The 16194-nt window shown below is 36.9% G+C and overlaps 1 protein-coding gene across 11 annotated transcripts in view; it reads right to left on the bottom strand.

Annotated features, from left to right (window-relative positions):
- The window catches only part of LOC113544364 (collagen alpha-1(XIX) chain), a 270413-nt gene extending 254533 nt beyond the window's left edge, over nt 1–15880 (bottom strand). For 10 of the 11 annotated variants that reach the window (XM_053230917.1, XM_053230913.1, XM_053230916.1 and 7 more), the window contains exons 1-9: nt 15726–15880; nt 14397–14518; nt 13355–13426; nt 12877–12976; nt 8086–8209; nt 7664–7939; nt 6677–6757; nt 2395–2514; nt 1999–2061 (exon numbers count right to left, since the gene is read on the bottom strand). In XM_053230917.1, coding sequence (XP_053086892.1) covers nt 1999–2061; nt 2395–2514; nt 6677–6757; nt 7664–7939; nt 8086–8209; nt 12877–12976; nt 13355–13426; nt 14397–14481 — 921 coding nt within the window. In that variant the 5' untranslated portion in view covers nt 14482–14518; nt 15726–15880. The other variant, XM_053230910.1, reaches the window with a different exon arrangement.
- Between the last annotated feature and the right edge of the window lie 314 nt (nt 15881–16194).

Below are 16194 nucleotides of genomic sequence, written 5' to 3'. Positions count from 1 at the left end.
CTAGTATGTCTGTGGTGATCTATTTGTTTTAATTACTTTTGAAAAAGGAGGTTTAATTATCTAGGAAAACTTAAACCCATCCATTGTTATCCCTAGAGAGCCATCTGCTTGTTCTATTGGTCATACATTCTTATACTGACAAGTGGTGACACTTGCTGTTAATGCCCCTAAAATCAACTGATAGGCTCAACATGAAAAACTGGCGGTGTTCTTGGCCAAAATCACAGGCAGGGGCTACTACTTAAAAAAGCTCACATCTAAGGTAGTATATTAAAATAGATTTACAAAGCTCATAGTAAAGAAGTACAAATTGCTTAAACTCATAACATTTAGACATTAAATTGTGATTTACTGACTGTAAACACTGTTGTTCCTCTCAGGAATTCCTTTTGAGTCTGCTAAAACCGAAACAAGCAACACTCTCGTAAAATGTAAAAATGTCTACATCACAACCCACAGCATAGTAATTACAACACTGACCTCAAAGTGGCGTAATTACTATGCTATCAGTAATTGCTCTCCGTTTTTACTGGGAATATCAGCACATGTGCTTTCTAATGGATTTCTTGCATTCTGTTTCTAGTAACTACTTTTTCTTTGAGATTCTGTGATTTGAACAAAACCATCATTTGCCCTGAGAATTCACAGGCAAATATCTATGTGGCATGTAAGCCTTTTGACTTGTCTGATTGTATTACACTTACTTGGATGAATGTTGCACTGTATCTGTTTTGGCTTTGGTGGGCTACCTCAGAACTATACAAGTTGTCATCCTTAGCTGATGTTTACTGAATACAGAATGTTCATGTATATTATTTATATTCATAGTAAGCTTGGTAAGGAGGAATATTGTATGTACTGTATGTTCATACATCCATATGTATATACAGACAGGTGACAAATCAAAGGGGAAAAAAACAACATAAAGTGCTTTAGTAAGGTGTTGGGCCACCACAACTCGGCAGAAAAGCTTCAAATGAGGCTAGTGGCTCGCAGCTTTCATTCAGAAATGGAAAAATACATGATTCCGATTGGTTCCAGTGTCTGACCATAGCAGCTGGCAGAAAATAAACATGATTAAGTAAATTACAGGACATATTCAAATATGGAATCATAATGATGACTTTGTTGACATTTTATGAATGCCATTATGATACTTTATATATACGGGGGATTTTTTCAGTTATCCCTCTTTCCGATCATACTCTACTATTCTAGGTTGTTTGTGTTAATCGATAGAATAGATAATATGTTAAAAAATGAATAGTCTTAGTTTATTGCCCTTCAAGAGCTCACAAATATGCTGATATGGACAGGGCAAAATTTCAGTTTGAAACTCTTGTCCTACAGCATAATGGAACCACCAGTTTTTCCTATAATTTGTCACCTGTCTGTGTGTGTCTGTGTGTTATATACAGTAGCTATAGCAGCAGACATAAGTAATGGGCAGAAATCTTGTATTACACTTTGGTCAACACATGTAGTTCTAAAGGTGCTTTAAAATAACGTTATAATTTTTTAAAAATTACTTTAGAAATTGGTATTATGAACTGCCTTCTTTAAATTTTTGATTGCATGGTAACAATGATAGCTAAAGACAGTCACCTGGATAACCCAAAGATCACACTTACTGAAGACAGTTTATAACCAAGTTTCATTCATTATTCGGTGGATAACTTTACTCGGATATCAGAGATTAAAGCTAAAAGCTCAAATGAAAAAAAAAATGAGTCTAATGCTCATAGTGATGATTCTTTCAACACATTCTGGTGTCACCCAGAAGAGGATAAATTCCCTTTGAGTCTGGTTCCTTTTAAAGTTTCTTCCTCATATCATCTCAGGGAGTTTTTCCTTGCCAATGTTGCCTCTGGCTTGCTCATTCTAAATCTATATCTGGATTTCTGCAAAGTTGCTTTGTGATAGTGTCCATTGTTAAAAGTGCTACATAAATAAAATTGAATTGAACTGAAATTTGTTATTACAATAATCAGTTTATACCTTCTCTCCTATATCTCCTTTTGCCCCAGGAAGTCCAGTCTCACCTTGAGGACCAGGCTCTCCCTTCAGAAAACCAACCAAAAGTTAAACAAAACAATTTAATTTTGTTTGTCAAACAACTAGCCTATTAGTGGTAAGTTTTTTTAACCAAATTCAAACACATTCGACACAGATGATCAGTGAAACTTTACCAGTGATTATGTGCATGTCTTTAAACAAACAGCCCCTCATTTATGCTAATTACTGCTAAAACCTTTCTTATCCAGGAAATAGGGGTTAACATAAAATGTGATTTAACTGGATATTTATTTTGCATGCAGCATTAGATTTTAGCACAGAAGAGACAGCTAACATGTCTTACTCCTAGCACCTGAGGATAAAGACAGTTAAATTTACCTTCTCTCCCCGGCATAGGCATTGATCAGCAGGTTGTTGGGTTGGTGTGGACAGCATTTGGTGGCGGTAACCTGTGAGCAATGGGGAAGCTGTAGGAGCATGGGTTTCTCTAACACCACACTGGTCAAACAGAAAAAAATAATAATCTGATCATTCTTGAAACTTAAAGCTTACATCTTGAATTTGAAATCAAAGTACACTTGATTTGTCATATCCCTCCATTGAGACTGTTATATTGTTGCTGTTTGCATCTTTTGGATTTGCTGATAGTGGGCCTCATTTAGTAAAAGATTGATAAAGTTATGTGTGAATGTTTGCATAAACCAAACCAAACAAAAACTTTTCTGCTGGATTTACAAAAGTTTCAGAATCACTGATTTTGTTCACACTCACGTGCATATACTGAACACCCGTAAAGACCAGACACAACTCATTTGCATTTAGTGATGCCCACAAAACACCATAAAAGGTCAAGCGCACAGACGGCTGGAAACAGAAAATAACTACTAAACGGTGATAGAAAAGGCAGAAAGGCAGGAATGGAAGTTATTTTGTTTGGTGCTCTTGCTATCTTAAAGTTATTTTAAGAGTCTTAGCCGATGTGCTGGAAGTGTCAAACAGCGTTAAAAGAAGATGCCATGGCAAACGTAACTTATTTATAAGCCAGCTTTCATCCTCCAAAAAAAATCATATGGGTCTTTAAACATCCTTTCCGTCATAAGCATGACCTTAATTTGCATTAGTTTACGGCTTACAGCTATGGGACGACAGACTGGCCCATCCTTCATTTATACAGTAGCATTTCTTTTGTTATAGTTGAATCATTAGTTTTATTTGTTTTAAGTTATTCGTTTGTGTTGGCTCACATTCTTTACTTTTTACAAAATTTTCTCAATGGTATTGTTAGTCCCTGACCCAACTAGCATGAGGATGTGTTTTTGATGGAGACTAGCACTTCTATAAGTCACTACAGATAAGGCCATCTGCTAAATTCTATAAATGTAATAAAAAATAACCAATTTAAACTTGACAGTATTTAGTAATCCATGTATAAAAATCCATGCAATCCATGTAAATTATGTGATAAGAAGTCAATCAAGTCGAGGTATAATTAGTCTTCTTATCCATAAATTTACACTTATTCAGGAGCACAAATAAGGATACAAACGTTTTTCTGAAATTACAGTATTTTCATGAATAGGCCTACCAAATTTCTTGTGTAAATGCTCCTACAAACGATTTACAAATAAATCCATTCATATCTACCTTGATAAATGAATATTCCAAACTAACTAGATTTTCATGAATACCACATTTCTTGTGTAAATGCTCCTGCAATTTTTAAAAAAAATTAAATCATTTGTGTTCAACTTGATAAATGAGGGCCGCTGTTTGCATGTCCAAGTGAGTTCAGTACCCATATTAAAGTCATATCTTTATATTTGTATATGATGAAAGTATGAATTTAATCTAAAGCATAGCACGCATTTCATATCTCCTACTTACATATAAAAAGGGAACATTAATTCCAGGGGTGGAAAATAATTGTTATTTGTTACTATACTTGAGTATTATTTTGGGGCATTTATACTTATTATTAATATTATTGAGATTGAATACTTGCATTCTTACTTAATTAGGCCTACTTTTCCAAGAAAAAAAAACATAGTTTTTATTCATAAGATTTTCATTTAGACCTTCAAAGTACTCATTACAAATCACAAAGGTCTCTTCTCTCATCAAGCCAATGACTGTATGCTATATATCAATAGAATTTGTTTAGTTTAGCATCCAGTCATTATATTTTAGCATCCAATAAAGTTCAACAAGGTAGAAAAAAACCAAGAATCATGCCAACTCATCATCTGCGATGACCTCATGCTACATAATGCTAATAGATATCTGCATGCGTCTGTCGATGGATAAGCCACCAGAATGCAGTGTCAAACTTGAGGATGAGCACCCCTGGCTCTACCTCAGTTAAATGCCAGAGTATGCAAAGATTCGTACAAAATGAGTTGTATCCTTTACCTCCAGTAAAGGCATGAACTGCATATATTTTGAAAACGTATTTTGAGATGTTTGGCTAATTTGTTAAGATTAACAGTCCATATTTAACTAAGTCACAGCCTGTTTTCTTTGCTAATGCCAGATTAGACTAGCATCATTTCCAGTAGGTAACATAAATTGGATTGGCATCAGGTCAAAGTCAAGCTAATGGACAATATTGGTTATTTAAATTATATTTTACTTCTGATTAATTCATTATTAATATACAGTCATGCATATGACCACCAAATTTACAGAGATGCATCAGAGAATGATGTTTTCTACTAAGTTGCTTTAAAACAAAAATTTAATTTTCACAGTTTTAGATAAGTAATAAAAGTTATATACATATGAAAGCATGACATCATTTCATAAGTTAAATATATTTACTTTCTACTTTTAATATTTGAGTACATGGAACAGTAGCAACTTTTTTACATTTACTTAAGTACATTTTTGATTAATTCTGATTCTTTGATCCAATTTCCATGGCATATACAGTCTCCTCCAAAAGTATTGAAAAGGCAAGGCAAATCCTTTTTTTTTGCTATACACTGAAGACATTTGGGCTAGAGATCAAAAGATGAATATGAGACGATAGATCAGAATTTCATTTCCTAGATGTGTTAAAAAACTAGATGTGCTAAAGAACATGGCACCTTCAGTGGCAGACCACCCAATTTTTAGGGGAGCAAAAGTATTGGAATGGATAGTCTTAAATAAAACTTAATATTGCATACCCCTTACTTGCAATAACTACATCAAGCCAGCAACCCAATGGCATTACCAAACTGTTGCATTCTTCTTTTATTATGCTTTTGCAGCCTTGAACCACAGCTTCTTTCAGTTGTAGTTTGTTTTGAGGGGTTTCCCTCTTCAGTCTCCTCTTCAGGAATGCATGCTCAGTAGAATTAAGGTCTGGTGACTTCCACTTTTTCACCCTTATAAAGTCCTTTCTTATGTGGGCAGTGTGTTTTGGGTCATTGTCTTGCTGCATGATGAAGTTCCTCCCAATAGGACTGGATGCATTGCTCTGTAAATTGGCAGACAGAATGTTTCTGTAGACTTCTGAATTCATTCTCCTGTTCCAATTATGAGTTACATCATCAGTGAGCCTGTTCCACAAACAGCCATGCAAGCCCAAGCCATGACACTGCACTCCACCGTTCTTGACCGAAGAGCCCATATTTTTTGGGTCATGAGCAGAGCTTTTCTTTCTCCACACTTTGGTCTTTCCATCACTTTGTTAGAGGTTTATCTTTTTTCCAGAACTTTTGTGGCTCATCTCTGTATTTCTTTGCGAATTCCAATCTGGAGTTCCAATTCTTACTGCTGATGAGTGGTTTCACTCTTGTGGTGCGGCTTCTATATTTCTTGAAGTCTTCTTCAAATGGCAGATTATGATACCTTCACCTCTCCCCTGTGGAGGTTGTTGGTGATGTCACTGACTGTTGTTTTTGGGTTTTTCTTCACAGCTCTCACAATGTTTGTCATCAACTGCTGTTATTTTCCTTGGTCGACGTGTTCGATATTGTTTCAAATTGTTGTATTGGCTATGCCCAATGCTTATGCAAAGGCTCTGATTAATTTTCCCTCTTTTCTCAGCTCCAAAATGGCCTGCTATTGTCCCAGAGACAGCTCTGTGGACTTCATGTTGGTTTATCTTTTTTAACATCACATGCAGCCTTCACAGGCAAAACCCAGTGCTCAAACCAAGAGTAGACATTCAGAACTATTAATTGTCTGAAAAACGGTCAATCTAACATTGCACACCTGGGCAACAATAAACACGTGTCAGTCACATATCCAATATTTTTGATCATTTGAAAATGATGGGTGGGTTCAAACAAAACGTGCCATTTTCTAAGTTATTTAACACATCTAGATGTAAATATCAGGAAATTAAAGTTAAAATTTTGATCTATTGTCTCATATTCATCTTTTGATCTCAAACCCAAATGTCTTCAGTGTATAGCAGAAAAAGGGGAATTGGCCTTGCCATTCCTTTTGGAGGGGACTTAGTATATTGTTAATGGAATCCTGCATCTACCACAGAACTACAGATTTTATTAGTAAACTGACTGTTTTCCACAAACCACTTTTAAAAGGTGGCTGTTGAACAGGGTAACAGGAACTAAAATGACATTCTGATATACAATTTTTATATCACTACTTGTATTTTTGAATTAACATACATGCAACAACATATAATTGTATGATAAAGCTGTCTTACAATGTCTCCTGATGCATCACAGCAATTGTCCTCTTCTGCCACACTGGAATCACAAAAGATCAGAATCTCCTGAAGCTCAATCTGTGAAAGTAATTTTTTTTTAATTTCATGAAAATATAATGAGATGACCAACATTTTTATTTTGCATTGTGTCATAGAATTAGGCTGAGCAATTTTACTGAGCAAGATTATTTATTTCACTTCTATATGTAACTATGAAACTACAGACTCTCCTGAACTGAAATTCGTGTCTTATTTGCATATGTTTCAACCAGAACTAAGTATAGCTTTATTACAAAATTATTGCTTTTTGAAATCTGGTTACCCCAAATGTGAAAAAGGAGAAAATTGCATTCAAAGATTTAATTCCAGTTCCACTGAAAGGTACACCACCTAGCTCTACATTTATAACCTAATCTTTTCTTTAGAAAATTAAAACTCAATATTGGTCAAACACAGATTTTACATCATTTTACACTAAAGGTTTTCACAGACCACCACACATACACTATATGGCCAAAAGTTTGTGGACACCTGACAGTCACACCCATATGTGCTTTTTGAACATCACAGCCCATATGTCATCCCCATTTGCTGTTATAATAACCTCAAATCTTCTGGTAAGGCTTTCCACTAGATTTTTAAACATGGATTTGCCCATTCTGCATTAGTCAGGTCAGGCTTTGATGTTGGGCGAGGAGGACCGGGGTGCAGTCGGCATTCCAATTCATTGTGAAGGTGATCATTGGGGTTGAGGTCAGGGCTCTGTGCAGGCCACTCAATTTATTCCACTCCAGCCTGGGCCTCGCTTTGTGCACAGGGGCATTGTCATGCTGGAACATTTTTGGGCTCGATCCCTTATTCCAGTGAAGGGAAACTGTAATTGTAGATAATACAAAGACATCCTACCTTTGGCCATATAGTGTGTATGCTGCATTTGGTCCAAGACTTTAAGTTATATGCATTTAATTCCTGTTAGATACTCACATCCACTGGTCGTCCATCCTCCACCCTGGTAGTGATAAGTGCACGTCCATCCAAGTCTACTGCATCTCTGTCGCCAGTCACATGTGTCTCAATCAGCTTACAGTCTATATAAACTGCCACAGTGCTGCTTCTTACAGAAACCCCAAGCTTATGCCACTGGCGGTCAAAGAGGATATGCAAATCCCGGTTTTTGAATACATAGTGGAGTTTATTCTTCAGAAAGCCCATGGCTGAAAACTCAACCACCTTTGTAGCCCCATCCACTACTAGTGATACCTATTAAGGAAAAACACTCATTAAAAGCTATAGCATGTGGATACTGTATGACTTTCAAATAAATGCTTCAATCATGGTTATATTGCACTGACATAAGCAGGAAATATGCAAGCAGGAAGAGTGTGACTTTTCCATTTTTCTCATACTTGTAATTCTCCAGCCTGGTCAAAGAGCTGCCAAAGAAACCATCGATCCTTCTTAGTAGTTTTTCTGAGTCGGAACGTAGTTACCAAGGAGTACTCATGAGACAGCCCACTCGGAAACACCAACCTACAACCAACAAACATACACCACTGTTAACTGTTCAAAAACAATTGGAGCACTTTTTTAAATACATTTTTTGTTGAATTTCCTTCTTTCTCTCTTGCATTAAAATTACAAAGCAGAAATGCAATATCAACTTAAAGCAAAAAAGCGGTCACAATACAAATCAAGAATATGATAACATTGCAGAGCCATTCCCCAACCCACCCAAAGACGACCACTCAACCTCCAATCCCACCCAAAACCAGATCTCTCCCCAATGACAAAGATAAACTCTAGGTGTTACAGTCATTACTCTCCATTTTTAATTAGTGTGGCTGCTGCTGACCATGCCCATAGGGTCTTCTCACTGGTACCATATAGCCTGGCAATAGATCACTCCATATGAATGTTGTTGTTCTTCTTCTTCTTTCGGCTGCTCCCATTAGGTGTCGCCACAGCAGATCATTGGTCCGCATATATGATTTGGCATAGTTTTTATGCAGGATGCCCTTCCTGACGCAACCCTCTCCAATTTTTATCCAGGCTTGGGACCGGCACAGGGAGTGCACTATCATGTGCAACACCAGTGGCTGGGATCGGTTCCCTGCCTGGGAATCGAACCCGGACCTCGGCGGTGAGAACGAGGAGGCCTAACAACTAGTCAACTAGTGAGGAGGTTGTCACCGCATGGCCAAAATCTTTTTAGCCGCAGTAAGACCAGCTCACAGGATATGTTTTCCAAAGGTCTAAAAGCAGAGTCATCATTTAGAATAAATAACTGGAGAAAGCCAGGTACTTATGTCTAGGACATCACTTATAGTAATACGCACATGATTTCAAAATCTCTGGACCTCGAGATGGTCCCAGAATATGTGCACAAAAGAGCCCAATGGACCCTGAGGGCAGAGGTCACAGTTAGGAGATGTACTGAGTTTCATTAAGTAATTCCTTCTGGCAGTGATGTACATTCTATAAATAAGTTTTAAATGAATTAATTGGTGATTGGGACTTTTGGGTGAACACCTCAAATTCTCCATCACTGTTTGTAAGTAGAAGAAAAATTATGACATGGGTAAGTCCCTTGGTACGTAAGTCATTGAAGAGTAGTAAGCCACTATCCTCATAAATGTCACTTACAACATTAATACCTTTATTTCCAATTTGGAAAAGAGCAAGGTACATTATTGTGGAGGTGGGGACGTGGTCAAGCACCAGTTTGTGAATGGAGGGTAGATTCGGGAGAGCCAGTGCTAGGAAGTGAGAGGAGGAGGCTGCACCTGTGGGGATTTTCATAATGAGTGTTCATAATGAAGGGAAGAGAAAAGAGTAACAGGAGTGAGAGCTGAGCTGCACAGAACTGTGTGTGCATGTATGTGTGCTTATGTTGGTGTGAGCCTTGGAGCGAGCGTGGTGTTAAAGATGCCAAAAAGCAAAAGAAAGTAAAGAGGGAAATAATGAGCATCTTTTGAGTTGTCTCATGCCTGCCTCCCATTTCCTCATTCCCCTCGAACATAAGGGAGTACTACAGTTATGTATGAGAAGGAAGTAATTATGTCAAAAGTCAATTTGAGCTCTATTAGAGCATGCTTCATTACAGTTCAAAATGACATGGACAGAACATGGAAAGACCCTGATGCAGCAATAATATCTGTGGTGCCACCATACTGCCCACTTGTCTATAGCAACTATGTATATTTGTACAGTAGACTAATAATGTTAATTTTAAACTAAGATATGAGTAAAATAGGTGCAAATACAATGAGCTTACTCTAACTTCATCACAATATCTTATCTGTATTCATTATTGTTTTCTACAGAATCATAGTAGAAATAATAATTAGCCAACCAAGCAAATGAAATGTCTGATGTGCTGCAAAATCACATGTCCTGGTTGCTCAGACTCAAAAGACTAACCTCATTAACCAGACTAAAAAGTGGTAACATAATTAAAAAATATGGGGAGCTACCTTGCTAGTTAAGTACATTAATGCAGTCTCAATATACTGCACAACACAGCAAAGGTGATTCTATATTCTATTTAGAGTGCTCCAACCTTGCTATTACTCATCTCAGCCCTCCTAAAATGTTTACTCAATCTTTATCTACAGTTATAGTGCATATGTGTGTTATAAACAATAATAATAATAAAAAAAGTTTTATTAAGGAGAAAAAAATATCAAGAAGGAGTGAGTGATTTGACCCCTTTCTCACCTGGCCTGTGTCTTCTTGTCTTTTTATCTAAACCTCCATTGTGGGTTTTAGCTAGCATGCTAACACTATCCAGATTGTGCCAATCCCTTTTGACAGGCTGGAGCACAAAATACATAGATAGCAAAATAAATTAGGAACAAATTGAGTTTTAAAATATTGGAAACAACCAGGTGTTATAGTTTTGTTCTTAACACTGTATTTTAACTAGTTATCTAGAGCTATTACACTAGCCCCCAGATTTTGCACCAGTGTGGATATTAGCATAGAACAAGACTTATTGACAAAGTCTGACGGGGGGGACCGAAAGGGTTATGTTGCCAGTAGCAGTGCCAGTGGTTAATGTGGTAGACAGAAGGCCAATCATGAAGCACTTTAAAAACCTCTTTAGAAATGGATTTATTTCGAAAGTAACATAAAGCTTAGATATCTCAGGATGTGCTGAGCTATCACTCTATATCCTACTGTTTTAAGTATAGACTAATCTATTGAAAATGCAAGCTTCCTGAATGTTACAATCTGAAATTAATGCACGGCAACATTCATCTGTTGATCTGGAACACATCAAGTTTCTCTGAAATAACATTCTCTGAATAAAAACATTCTGCTTATCTACTGATATGGCAGTGGAGGGTGTAGTCGCACGTCATTCTTGAACAGAGGGCAGAAGGAGTAATTCCATAAATGAGCTTAATTCATTGAATGAGCTTACACTTTGTATGATTAACATGACTCTATTTATAAACGTGTGTCTTGCAGTGAAGAAAGATACCACACAGAGAGTGATTCGATTGAGCCCAGCAGAGCAGAAACAAGCGGAGCCCAGCCGAGTGGCACCTAAAGCAAAAAAGTGTGTTTGCACATGGTACTTTTGAGGTGATGAGTGAAACGCTCTGTGCTCTGTGTAAAAAAAAAAAAAAAAAGGAGAAAAGAAAAGCCCAACAAAAGCATCAACCCAGTCGCATTCTCAAAAGCCTGCCAACTTTCAAATATAAAAACATTCACATCCATAAAAACATACATAAAAAAGCCATCCACATGGCATCTCCTCTAACAAAAGCAAAGCATATGGTTTACAGAGAAAGGATTTGTAGGCCACCACTAACTAAGGGTACTGTTAACCAACACAAGTCTTTAACCATCAAGTCTTCCTCTTGAATGTAACAGTATCATTTCAAAATCAAGGCCAGCAAATATGATCCAAGACCCGAAAGATGAGCCCAGCAACATTTCCTGTGAGTAAAGTGAGAAATGTTTGAAGCTGGAGCTCCCTGACCCCCTGTATCTCCAGCTGACAAGCACCATCACCTGTCAAAGCTTGTCCATAATTGCAGGCTGGAAAGAGAAGGGGCAGTTAAATGCCCTTAGTATCCCCTTCCCTTCTTTCCCCTCTATCTTTAGGCTCACAGACGGCTTCTAAAGTCCAGGAAGGAACATAAATACAACAGGAAGCAAGCCATTAAAGCTTAGATAAAGCAACAGATCACTTGTTCTGGGGCCATAATAAAGGGACCCTGGTCAAGATGAGAACAACTGTGTTTAATGTAGCATAAACAATAATTAATCCACACACCTCGTATATTTACTTTGATATGGCTTAGGGCATTTTAAAAACATTTGATTTCATGCTATTTCATGTTAAATCTAAAACATTACAAATTATTTATGTATAAACAAAACAAGTGTTAAAAGCCCAGTATATAGCAATACTGAAATGCTACTGTAAACTTTCTGACATAATTATCAATTACACAGTGAGCAGAGGCTATTCTGTCATTAATTTTAACTTTTGCAAATGAATTACATTTACAGCATCTATTTTCCACCTACTTTCAGTCATGTACTACATAGCTAAAATGCACAAACTTCCTCCTTGGCCGAGTACATATTACATCTGCAAATTAGGACATCCTGTATCATCCGGCCAGTGAGCCTGATGCTGTACTGGTGAGCCATTCATCCGGGTATCAGTTGACCCGAAGGCAAACTTACACCCTGAGAAAATATTAGTTTGCAGCACAGAAACTGAATATTATCCTGGCACATTTTCAGAATTTGAGGGGTGTCAGACACTTGCTGAATAAAGGTAGCTACTGGTACTGATCGGCCTTCTTCCAGTCACAACTGGGTAATGCCAGTTTCACTAGGATCTAAAAAAGGTTATGCATTTTTTTTGTCTGTGAAACCACAACATGATGAAATGATCATTTTTAAGAATAATGCTCCATCAATACACCATCTCCAAGTCAGACATCATCTCTGACACAAAGCCTCCCTCACCAAACAAATTATATTCAAATTGCATGCCTGAAGCACAGATAGCACTGCTAACTGTAAACAGCTTCTTATAAGAATCTCCTTACTGTATATCTCTTTAGACTTACAGTAGATCTATACACATGTGAAATTAATTTGAATATAGCCCACAGCTCATATTCATGACCAAACACCAGATACCCAATTCTGCATAAAACAAAACTTACTCTGCAGCTTTAACCAGGGGCTTGCTGCCTAGTCTGAAGAAAGGTCTGTTGTCTGTACTTGTTCCCTTCCGAAGAACAAACTTTTCCGCCAAATCATATCCTAAAAAGAAGGAGAAAAAATATGTTAATATTATAATATACATTACATTTGGCTAGGGTTTTGACCAAAGCATTTTGCACAAATGCAACTTCAAGAGGAGCACTTGGAAATTATTGGCTAGATTTAAGGGTTATTAAATTAGAAATCAGTGAGAAACTTTTATGATTAAATGTCAAATACCCAGGCCGCTGAAACATCTTCTGTTGTGGCACAATTTGGTCTTTTTTTGGAATAGTTAATCAGACATGATTCAGTCTGTGAAATGTTTTGAACATATAATTAATTGTCATATATATATAATTTATAGTACTACATGCAAACATCCTATACTGGATATTTACATCAAGACATACCAGTTGCACTATTTCTAAATCATACCTGTAAACTCATGACGGTCATTCATGTTGGCGTACCATCTTTTCTCCAGTTTTAAAGGAGGGCATAAATGGCCTAAAACAAAAATAAATGTTATATGAGACATTTCAAGAAAAAAATATATATATGAAATATATGGGATTGTTTTATGTTTTTTCCACATATAAAAATATTAACGGTGGGCCAAAAGTCAAGTTATTATGTGCTGAAACTTTTCCATTTATTAAAGACTGGTTTTCTTGCAAATGGATTAGTCTGCTGCTTATGCTGTATTACGGTGTAATGATTACTCAGTTGAGATTCTCAACTTACAATCATTTTTATTGTAAGGCATCCATTAAAGGCTTAACCTGTGTTCAGGAAAACATGTATATTTGTATCTCAGATTAATATAATTATATTAAAGGCAGACTTTGGTAATAAAGCATGATGTGTTTCTATATGATTATGTGCTTTCTGACTGTTCAGACTGTACATAAAAATACTGATACAGTTGGGGATAACAGATCCATAGCAGTGTACATGTGACACTTGTCCAGGTGACCTCTATTTCATACATTTATGGAGGCATGAAGTTCAGAAAGTCCATACCATGTCAGAAAGTCCATACCATGTCAGAAAGTCCATACCATGGGCTTGTAGGTGCCTTGCAGCAAGATTTTTTCACAACAAATAATTAATTTACACCCTGGTTATTTAAATAGCTCATGTACACATACGTGTTAATTAAAGGTGATGTTTATTTTAAATCCTTCCCCACAACTAAGAGGTCAGCTTTACCTTCTTTCATACCAGTGTGAGCTAAAGTTGGCAACCTAAGCAACATGATGCCACTGAAGTAACAACTACATTTAACAGCTCTGGTGTTTGGAGATACGTTTACTAGCCATGGTGTGAAGCCCACCCACAACTGTAAAGCACAAATGCAAACTAATCACTGCTGTGAAACATTTGTTTTAAGGACAGAAATAAAAAAGAAGAAAACAGTAAGGCATGGACAAAAGATATGTAAGTGAAGCGGACCAGATGGAGTAGGTATACATACCTATTTTATCATTTACTGCCATGCCAAAAGTAAAAGGAATGGCATTTACTATCCAGAAGAAGATCCATTTTAGCCAGTGACTCATTTCTTCTTTTGACCATGAGAAAGGTGCTATTGGATAACTAAAACAGAATACAATGTCACATTTCAGGGACCTTAGATAACATGATAAATGATGAGATAATTAATTAATGGCTTTACATCAAATAACTACATTTCCGACAGTGACACATAGTATTTAAAAAGCACATTCAAATCACGCAATAAAAAAAACAACACAAACGTTATTCATGCACAGTTATGTTTTATTTTGTATTTTAACATAATTAGCCTTTGAACAGCAGGTTGATTAAACCTGCATATAATACATAAATATATAATATATTTATGTATTATTGATAATGTAGAATCCATATTTTCCCAACTTATATCCAAATTAATAACAAAATCAAATCAATTAATAATCAAACAAGTGTGTGTGTGTGTGTGTGTGTGTGTGTGTCACCCTCCTAAAGTTTTTCCGTTTAACCTTATCCCATCGGTTTACCTGTACTTTGAACTTGAGTTTGATACAACTTAGCTGTGTATCCGTCTTAGATGTGAGGTCACATATTCCATTAATAAATACATCTCGTGGCTGTGTCCCAAACAGCATACTACAGTACTAGTTGGGTTGCCATACGGAGGTACTATTTTGACTTGCTATTTAGTACGGTAGTATGCGGTTTGGGACGTTGCCCATGGATCACGTGGGGATCAGCCGAACGTCTCTGAACACTGGTGAAGGTGTCACATCACTTACCAGCGGGACAGTGTGGAATGTTTAGACTACGGTTCGTCATGTTGACTAGGCAAAAAATAAACTCATAAATAAACATCGCGCGAACATGTGTGCTCGTGTGTATTTATCATATGTGCTCGCAGTGAGATTCCGTGCTCTGAACATGTAGGGTTCTTCCCTAAGAAAATTGCTGCCTGCATTACACACGGATGACTGTGTACAATTGTAGTGGCAGTAGTATTATACTGTATACATATACTATGCAAGCATTATGCTGCTCACTATTCAACTGAACATATTAGCTCGAGTGAGAATACATGTGCTCTGTTCCTGCCTAAAAGGCGTGCAGAAAGACTTTATCGAAGACTTTCGTTTAATTCGCAGGAGGCCGACATCAAGCGAGGCGCCAGAAGAATAAAGAAACATCCACATTTATAAATGACACGACAAATAACGGAGCCAGAAGGCTAATACACCGCTGAAGCAACACTACCTTAGGAAAACAAAAACATAAACAAAACAAAACAAAAAGAAGGCAATGTACTTACATCTGCTGAGAAAGTTTTTTTTTCCCCGAAGCCTCTTGAAGCCCTATTTTAAACGCGCCTTCAGTCCAGAACACACACTTGGAGGTAAAAAGTGAGAATGGAAGCTCATGGAGGAAAGCGTGTCCTTATTAGTCGCACTGACTGACCCTCCCACTCACTCAATATTCTACACCAGTACATACAGCTACATCATCTGCGGAGATGAAGACATATAACAGCCTATATATGTGCTAGTTTCTGTAGCCCAGTCCAGGATGAATAACAAAATTCACTGTTCAAAATTCAAAGTGGGTTCATTTGAATACACTGTAGGGTTTATGTCTAAAGACCATCGTCTGTGGAGCTTGGAAGACGGCAAAAGTATTTGAATATGAATTAATTATATGAATATTTAAATTATAGACCTAACACATTAAATACATTTCCTGTGGTGTATTTAATAAATGTACTTTTATGCTAATGTTTTTTC

This window comes from Pangasianodon hypophthalmus, chromosome 28 (genome assembly GCF_027358585.1).
Source record: "Pangasianodon hypophthalmus isolate fPanHyp1 chromosome 28, fPanHyp1.pri, whole genome shotgun sequence".
NCBI lineage: Eukaryota > Metazoa > Chordata > Actinopteri > Siluriformes > Pangasiidae > Pangasianodon > Pangasianodon hypophthalmus.
This window is presented reverse-complemented; position numbering and strand designations above follow the sequence as displayed.